At 42.1% G+C, this 9,844-nt stretch overlaps 1 protein-coding gene across 1 annotated transcript in view; it reads left to right on the top strand.

The window, feature by feature from the left end:
* The window catches only part of DERA (deoxyribose-phosphate aldolase), a 57,298-nt gene extending 52,252 nt beyond the window's left edge, over positions 1-5,046 (top strand). Inside the window, exon 9 of the mRNA XM_068948225.1 lies at positions 749-5,046. Coding sequence (XP_068804326.1) covers positions 749-805 — 57 coding nt within the window. The 3' untranslated portion in view covers positions 806-5,046. The remainder of the gene's footprint in view (positions 1-748) is intronic.
* The last annotated feature ends 4,798 nt before the right edge of the window (positions 5,047-9,844 follow it).

Raw genomic sequence — 9,844 nt, forward strand, 5'->3', positions numbered from 1 at the left:
AGATACAGAACAGCTGAAAGATGTCAAGTGAATATTCGTGACTGTTGAAAACCCCCATTTCCCTCTTGCAGTGAGAATACTAACTGGCTTGGTTCGCTGCTGGACCGCCTCTGCCTCGCTCCTGACCTAAAATCGTGTCCCTGGTCATGACAAAGCAGCTTGAGCTTTCCTATTGCCACTGCCATCGCTGCTGAGTCTTACAGGACAGCCAGCGTGTGTGGCATTACTCAGACAGATCCCTGCTTTCTGAGGGGTGTGATCCTTTTACCTGCCAGGAATTGCACTGAGCCCCCAGGCATGATCAAAGCTCTGCTGTACCGTGCCATCTGAAAACATGGAAGATAAAACGCTCCAGTCAAGTAGGTTTATACAAAAATAGAGAAAATGGGGAGATCCCCCAAGTCAGTAGAGTTAAAGAAAGGTTGAAAGGAACCATATAAAAGTATAAACAGTATTGGATACATTGAATATTAGATATAAGACTGAAGTCTTCAAAATCAGATTACAGTGAGAGTAAAGTACTGTGTTCTGCCTGGCTCTTTTTGAAAGCTTAGTTAAAAGCAACAAGAATCTTCAGACCCTATGAACAAGTATTAAAAGGTACACTGCATCGTTTCTGTATGCATGCACACACATACACAAACAAATATCCGTTATCTTCATCTGATACACCTTTAATTTGTTACTTTAACACTTTTAAGTTTATAGTCTTATATAAGGCCATCATGATTTTTCTTTTTTCTTGCAGATTTTCCACCATGTGACTGGCAATTATGCAGTTTACCATGACCTGCCAATGGCTTAGGCGCAAAATCAGCTCAAGATTACATTTTATAGGAGAGATCTTTAAGAAAATAACATCCAGAAATCTTCTGACAACCATGAGCATATGACAGAATTAAAGGGCCAGTTCTCCCTTCTTCATGTTTTATAGTATTTAAAACTATGCTCAAGTCTGCCAGTTGTGCTTGATCCAAAAGTAGAAAAAATGGTAATTCTGAAATAGTAAATAGTTAGTACTTAACAGATTTGCAAAGTTAATCTTGCAAAGTCTTTTTCAGACCAGCCTGAAAAGCTTATTAATGGCAGCACTGAAATACTATGAAAAAGATTTAAGTGGCTTGGTAACACTTTGCAGTTGCAGAATATGAAATATCTCTGGAATGTTTCAGATTGCTAATTAAGAGCTACAGCTCTTGGAACAGCTTTCCATTCACCTCAGACTAAATCTTCTGCCACAGATATGTTGCACTATTAATTGTTATGGTGATTCAGTTTCAAGCATTGCAACCTGAGAAAATGAAACTTGGCTATTACTTTCTTTTATAAAATGTCTTTGTAGCAAAACCCTTTTCTTTTGTATTTCTTTTTCCCAAACTTGGGCACAGACATCCATATTTAGACCCTGGAATAAAGGTGGCTTGATTTCTAGAACAGCTGAGTATCCACAGTTGCTCCTGAAGTTAATGGGAGCTCTGGGTGATCAGAACAACTGAAAATCAAGCAACCTCTATATAGGTGCCTAACTATTCATTCAGGGCCCTATTTTTAGGCATTTCATGCTTAAAATTTTAGTCTAACTTGCTTGGAAGCTCCCGTTCCTATCTCCACGCACTTTTAAACACATTCATGTAAATCGTTCCATTTTAACATAGGGGTTTTTGACTGTCACTTTGCAGGTGTCACTGCTGTACTGCCTGAACTTCAACTTTGCCATGCTAAAAACGAGTCTTTAATTTAAAAGGTGATCTGAGTTGTGTCCTACACAGGGTTTGCCCTGTTCTTTCATACCTTTAATGTGAAAAGTACTTTCCTTCAAGCACATTAATAATATCTAAAGCATCAACACCTTTTGATTATCAGACTGCAGCTAGTAGATTCATTATTTCAGAACTGCATTCCACTCACTAACCAGAGTTGTACTAAAAACTTAATTATCTTATCATCGTGACTAGTCTCACTGACTTAAGTAGGTCTCATTAGGGAAGTAAGAGGAGGAAGATTTTGCTGTAAATCAAGCTACAAGGTACATTTATTACAAAATGATCCTTGCTTCATAAAGATAATACTTCAGTTATTTATCTGGTTAAACCACCTGAATTGCTCGTGCTCTGCAAAACATATTGGACAGATAGGAAGGCTGAAATAGGAAAAGAAATTAGAGAATACAGCATATACAGAAAAAATAATCCTATGTACGATGTTCAGTACTAAGAATGTGCTTTAATTTCCTGGGAAGTAGTTCATACAGGGCTTTCTGGCTTTTTCTGGTTTAGATCTCAATATACAAAATTGGGACTCAGTAGACTAAGCTGTGACAATATTTTCACACATTTGTTTTTATGGAAAGTGGCCCTTTTTGCCACAGATTTTCTTTCTGATCTCACTGCAAGTTTCTTGAAGGAAAAATCCAGTGCTTGCTTGCCTATTTAGGGTAAAATTCCGCTTCTGACATTTCAGAAAGAGAGGAGCCTATAACATGAACTCACCTCATATGTTTTGCCTATCGAGTTAACCCTCTGCCATACCATCTCAGCAAGCTCCCACCAGATTTTGCTACTGATCAGATCTAGCCATACAAATGTTTAGAGCGCATTTAATACTTTGCTATAAGAGATTCACCTCACTTGCAAAGTTTTTTTTTTTTTTTTTCCAGTTCCCAGGCTATCCAGGCAACGTGTCTGGGAGAGGTTTTTATTCATTTGTTGTCTTTTGGACATTTTGTGAGAATCTGGAAGCTATTTTAAAGAAGCTTCAGTCTCTCAATGAAGAGTTCTATTTAAGTTCTTAAAATTAACTAAGGTCCAGCTTTGCCACTGTAACTGTTTAACATGAGTACCTCTACCCGAGGACCAGCTTCACCGATTTCATGGGAGCTACGTGTGGATTAATGAACTTGCCAAGAAGAAATGTGCCTATTTCTGCTGATATCCCTCCCATTTTGATGTGCCCCTGTGCTGTTGCTGGTTGGTTTGCTTCAGTAGGAACAGACTCTCTTTGTAGAGTGAGAGATTAAGCTAGGTTTAAAAGATGCTCAGCCCTTCCAAAAAGTCTAAGATATCCACTTCCCTTTTTAGTGAATGTAACAAACACACCAGTTTTAAGTACTGTGCAACTCCAAGCCAACCAGTGCTTTGGCAGAAGCCAAAAGGTAGGAGTACTAGGAATATAGTTTATATTTCCAAAATACTAGGAAAGCGTTGTCTCCGCACGTTTTAAGCACTGATGTGTTGAAACCTGTGATTTTTTGAAAAAAGTATCAAAACTCATTCAAAAGATGTCTCTGGGTTTTGTTTTGTTTTGTTTTGGGTTTTTTTTTTTTTTTGAGGAATATGCATACTGCTCAATGTTATGTTGCGACCAGTTTTCCTTGGCTGTTGACTCCTCTGTGGCTTAGGTGGGTTGTATCCATACAGCCTGTGGTTGTGGACCCCAGATTTGAGCCAGTCACTCTTCCCTCATTCCTACAGCAGATAAGGTGGGGGAGCAGCCAAAGCAGGCGCTGACAGAAGGGTCCGGTGACCATCCTGGGCATGGTGAGGGAGCAGCCAGGCCAGGGCTCCTCTGGGGAGCCTGGTCAGGACGGCAGCAGATGGGGCCAGATGCGGGGCTAGAGACGGGCCAGGGGTCTGTCCAGGGGACGAGGTGCCCCAGCGCAGGTCTGGCATCTGTCCGGGAGGTAAAGCCCAAGACAGGGCTGGAGACCAGCGCTGCTGTGGCATCACATGGCCAGGACTGGTGGCCCCAGGCTGGGCTGAAATGGGGACGAGAATCAAGAAATTGCCAATCTAGAAGATTCCATGTCAACTTACTTAGAAGAGCAGGGAATCGGGAGAAAGAGGTTCAGCTTCTATTTTCATGGTTTGTAGGAAGCAAAAAGATACTAAATAGTAATTATATGTGAAGTGTACATATGAGCTGGAGCAAGTAATACTTGTAATACTGATGAAACAAAGATATCAAAGTTCATTCTTTCATTCCCTTTCTGAATCAGAGAATACACATTATATACCGTAGCACATGCTACCGAGACGGAAAAAATGATCTCCTTTTAATTTTATTTTGCTCCGTTGGAACTTTGGTTCTTTGCTTCCTCTGGGAAAAATACAGCAAGTTGTATCCAAATCTTGGTGAGCTTTTGCTGAAATAACCAGTGCTGACATCTGGATGATATATAAAGAAGTGTGTAGTAGGAGTAGGAGGAGGGAATTGCTTTTAATTAGATTCAACCTGCCCAGGAGAGATAGGCAGAGGAATGTCCATCTGGTCAGTTCTTATTTACTAGGGCAGCCAAGGATAAGAATATTCTTACTATGCAGAGACACAGGAGGCAAAATTCTTACTATGCAGAGACACAGTAGGCACAATGGACATTTTTATTAAAATCCTCAAGAGTCTGAACTGTGCTAATTTAAGCAGTGGGGAGACTTAGCAAAAAGTATCAAAAAAGGGTGCAGACTGCACTCCCTAAAGGCAAGAGTAAGCAAGTGATGGGTGACCATCAAATCCAAACCAGTTATATTGCAGAGACCCTGCCTTTGTTCTAGACAGTTGACAGATCCCTCCCTTTCAGTGAAGACCTGCAGTAAATACTTAACCAAGACAAGTGTGACAAAGTTGTTTTAATATCCTTTAATGAAATTTAACATTGATGCAAGGAGTGCCAACAAGATGCTCCCACCATTCCTAATGAGTCTAGTGATTTTAAGGGCTCTGTTTTGAGCACTGGGGACATCTTGTGGATTTTTAATTCTCAGAAACTGCAGAAAAATCTCATATTCTGGAAGCAAAGCTTTCCTGAGGCATAGCAGTTTCAGATCTCCAAGATTACAAGGGGCATTTGAAAACGCTGTATTGCAAGAGCATCAATTTAAAGTTGCTTCCTTAGTTGAGATGAAAACAAAAGGATTTTCTAAAAAAGAGAAAGGAGCTTTGCGGGCCCCGCTGGGAGAGATTAATGTAGTTTTCATATGGTAGAATGTTGAGTGAAACAAAAACCAAAATGCATGATGGCTTGCCTAAGGAAAAATAAAAAGCGAAACCTCTATAAACTCATTTTTCCACTTCATTAATGGCATGAGATCTGTCTTTATCCAAAGACTTAAAACAAATTACCATCTACTTACTGTTTGTATCTAACAAACAAGTAAACCAACCGGTTTCCTTTCCATGGCTCAGCCAAGACCAGTTTCCTTCCATGCAATGACAAAGATGGTTCAGTCAAGGGTTGCTGTCACTGCCACAGCTGGAGAACCAGCGCCCTAGAGGGGGTGCCGGCAAGGCACGGTGCCTGCCAGCTGCTCACGCCTGCAGACGCTGAACTAGATGGTTCAGCAGGAAAAGAGTTACTCCAGTAAGGGTGTAAATTTGCATTGCTGGCAAAATAGATTTGTCCCCTCAAAAGTAGCACTGCTCTGGTAGTCGCCACACCAGACGTAGTTTTTCTGCTCAGCGGGGGAGGACGTGCAGTGGGGCAGCGGTAGCATCTGAATCCCAGTACACCTCGAGGGCTGCCTCGTTCTTTGGTCTGTGTGATAAAAGAAGTGTGACTTTAGGGCTTTGGTGAGCTAGGGTGCAAATCAGGCCTGCAGTCTTACAGGCTGGTAAGTTGCCCCATGGTCGTCAGCGCAGCTGCGTAAGTGGAAGGTGCCAAAACTGTCTTTAGTGATTACTGGTCCATCGAGAATATTTTTTTCTCTAATATTCAGAACTTAGCATCTAGCTTCTGAGGAGAAGCTGGAGAATGTATGTTCTCCATGATTTAATTTAATTACATGTAAGTTGATTAAGGGCGTTATCTTCATTTCCAGAGGAACTGAAACCTTCGGTTGGCACCATGTCTGAGCTCTGGCTGAAGACTGACAGGTCTCAGCACTGGTTGCTTGCTGCAGTGTTCAGCAGGGTCTCGAGCTTTCATCAAAGCACAGGCACCATCTGACCTAGGGTATGATTTCTTGCTCTAACTTATTTAAGGGCCTGAACTGAACGAGAGCAAAGAATGAATATTCGGGCTCGGAGCAAGGAGTGCTTTGTATTCAGGTTGGCACAAACCTGTCCAGCTCTAAACACGTAGATGTGATCACCCCATCTGATAGCGGTTGTAGCATCTGGAAAGTTAGTGATGGTGCGAGGTAGATAGATAAACAAAAGCCAGAGGGGTAAAAAGGGAAGCTGTGAAACGTGAGAGAGATGATCGCCACCACTGTTATTGCTTCACAGAAATGTAATCTTTTGTGATCTCTTTGGAACAGGAGGTAAGTAATAAAACACAAGGGATGGAAAAAAATAAAATAAATGTAGTGTATGAGTGCATGTTAAAACAGCTGTCAGATTAAAAATAACTGAAAAGGAAATTCTGTAAGGGAAAACTGCTTTTTCCTTCAACATTTTATATTCCACCTTCATTAGGCTGAAAGTAGAAGAGCTGTAAAGGAAAAGGGGAACTTCTGTTGTTTCCCTCTGACCGTTAAGAGAAGCCTAATGCGAGCACAGGGGGGCCGTGCTGTGGAGCGCGGTGCTGGAGTAAGTCTCAGGGTGAATCCCAGAAGCAGCAGGGATGTTAAACAGATGTGCTGTGTGTGCCGAGCTCTGGGACTTGGAGCTTTAAACCTGCAGCAGAGCACATCCAGGTAGTTTCATCCTCTCCATCCTCCTTTCAGTCCCTTCAGGGTTCATCGGTCTTCTAATGTTTTAAAAAAACAAATTCTGCAATCTGATAGGATCACATTAGGCTGTAATGCCCCTCTAACTACAGATCTAGGCACCAGGGACTTCATTCTAGTTTCTTCAATACTTTTAAATGGACTTTTTCAGTGTTTGATGAGAGCAGAAGGAGGGAACCTCCACACAAACAGGTATTTTTTCCCCCTCATGGCAGCCAGGCCGCACTGATCTTTGGAGATGGCAAGCATCCCCAAAAATACTGGTTCTAGTCTGTAAAACAACGTCACTCTCGGTCTCTTCTGCTAATTGTGGCTCATAATGATTCTTTGAAATCCATAGTCTGAAAGATGACCTGGCCGGCACCTGCTTAAAGGTCAAGAAGCTTTAAATAAATGCCTTGAAGACATGCCAAAGCTGGACTGCGAACTACTACATTTTTTCGGTGTGCTTGCATGGGTAATCCAGCTTGTTCAGATTAGTTGAGGAAATAAAGGTAATCTTTATATGGTTTCCTCCTTTAATCCTGAGTGTAGGATGGTTTTTTTTTTTTCCCCAAAAAAGAAGCATACCTCTTTATGAGTAAAGCCTCAGCTTACAGAAAGAATCTCCTGACTATTTAAAAATGAGAGACATCTTTGGCTAATGTTACAATGTGAACGTCCGTGGGATCCAGAGAGGACGTATTCCTACAGTGTTGGAGAAATACAATTACTTTTCCTTGTTGTTATCTTGAATGAATTCCTACTTCTTCCAGATGCTTAAGCTTACCAGAAGACAGCGGAGAAAAAAGTAAAAGGCATCCTAGAAAGGTATCCCCAGCAGCTTGAAGGCCAGGTTGTTTCACAGTCCCCTAAACTTTTCTTAGACTTGTCCTGAAAAATGCCAGGAAAGAACCCAAAACACAGTCCCTTAATGAGAAATACTGGTGAGCTAGAGCAGCTTGTTATTCAGACTGTTTTAGGATTTGCCAGGGAGAAAGGAGCAGAAGTAAGCCAAAACACATCCACCTAGCCAGGCAGGGTTTAGTAAGTATGTTTGTGACATATGAGACCACTGTATTTGTTAGGGGTATTGTATTAGGGGATAATCAAATATTACTGTATTAATATAAGTGTAATGATGTTTTCAGAGAATAGCACTAAGTATCGAAGGCCACTAACTGGCCACGTATCACTGCTGCCCACAGCTATGGCGAGCCTGGCTCTCAGCGACCCCAGGAAAAAGCACTGATGGTCTTGGTAGCAATCGCTGCCCCGAGCATGCAGGGACTGGAGATGCTGAGTCCAAAGTCGCTGGGAGGTTTCACCTGCCTTCATTCCTCTAAGCTCATTCAAGTAACCCTCCACCCTACCCCGCTCCCCCTTCCCTCCCCCAGTCTCACTAAAAAGAGAACTCATGACCTTCTGCTCAAAATAAATAAATGACTAAATCAAAGTTGCTTCAACTGCAGGAAAATATCTGTCTGCTCTTAATTGAATATATGCTTTCAGAGCTGCCTCCTCCAGGGCAAATTTCTTTGTTAGGCGTTAATTCCATTTCATTTTCTTGAACATGCCTGACATTTTCTCCATTAGAGGGCTGTAGAGCAGTATGTTACAGTATTTTGGAACACAACAGGATTTAAACTTGTATATGTACTTTGGGCCTAATTTCCTGCTGTATAGTTCTCCTGAACTCAATGGGGTGTAAAACTGGTGAAGCACACTGAGGAAAAAAGAAACACATGGCACCTTAGGATATGTCAGTGCTTAGGGTTGTGCTGACAACATTAAGAAACTGAGAGATCCTAAGACAGAATTTTAAATACGTGTGTGACAGGTAAGGCAGATGAGTAAGTTAATTGCTGCTTGTATGTTTGAACACACTGTAATTGGTCAATAGGGTGTGTTTTCAGGAAAGAGTAGTGAAGTGCATGAGCAGAGCACAAGTAAAACTTTAAATGCTTCCTTAGAAACTGCACTTATTGTAGGCAGAGGCTTGACTCTCTAACAAAAGAATCATAAATGCTATATTCTCCATTATGCTCCATTTTCATTAAATTGTAGCTTTGGCAAGCTAATTGCTTTGGCTGAAATTGTCTAGGTGTATGTCTTCCTTAGCTGAACTTTTTCCTCTAAAAAAAAATTCAGAAAGTAAAGCCAAACGAAAATATGGGTTGGGGGTTTTCAGCCCACACTGAAAAATTTTGGAGCTCGCGCTCTGTTGAATTCCCTTACTACAGAGCGCGGACCTGAGACGTGGCAAGGGGGAAATGGCTTCTATGCTTGACACCTGCCTTTAGCTGTGTCCAGATAATGTGAACCAGAGAGCGGAGAGGGAAAAAGACCAGTTTATAGGTGCTCACCAGACTTCAGTTTAGTGCTAAACCAGACTTTAGCAACTCTGCAGAGACTCTTCAGAGTGTTCTCAGCCTTTCAAGACGCCACAGAAAACCTGAAACTGGACATGGTTGTGCAGCAAGAAGTTGGTGAGTCAGACAAGGAGAGGAGAGTGTGACCTCGTGAGAAAAACGGTGTCTGACCAGGAAGACAGCATACGGAGACTAAAAGAAAGTGGTTCACAGACCTGATCTCTTGTTCGAGAGTTTCATTTTGGGAATGGCCAGAAGGGAGATAGACAGTCCAGAGGACAACATTAGCATTGAAAAAGCTGCGTTTATGGAATTTGAGCTATGGTGGCATGGGCAAACCTCAGTGCTTCTTCCTTGTTGCTCGTTGTACGTTATGTGAATTTAATTCACCCGAGCAATTCACTCATCGAGGCAAGGATTGAGTTTTTCTCTATTTTGGCACAGCACTTGCTGCAATCATGTCATGGTTCGTGACTAGCGCTCTTGCATGCCACAGTAATGCAGGCATGAACTAGTGCATGCAAGGCGGTCTGCAGTGGAACAGAAATGTGAATCCTAACAGAGAACTGTTTAACACAAAATGCTGGGATGCTATCGGGTGCACCAGCAAAAATAAAAAAGGAAAGCGGTAGGATGAGTGCTAACAAGTCTTTCCATGAGCAGTTACACTAGGCTGCTGGGGTAGTAACAGAAGTCCCCTCAGCTGGGACCCAACTGAACACTAGGCAGATTCATTCACAAGGCACAATCCTGCACTGGGAGGCAGATGGGCTGCATGGTCTGATGGGTCCGCTCCGGCCCTAACTTCTGTGATTTTTCAAAGCCTTCCCC

Source organism: Struthio camelus, chromosome 1 (genome assembly GCF_040807025.1).
Source record: "Struthio camelus isolate bStrCam1 chromosome 1, bStrCam1.hap1, whole genome shotgun sequence".
Lineage (NCBI taxonomy): Eukaryota > Metazoa > Chordata > Aves > Struthioniformes > Struthionidae > Struthio > Struthio camelus.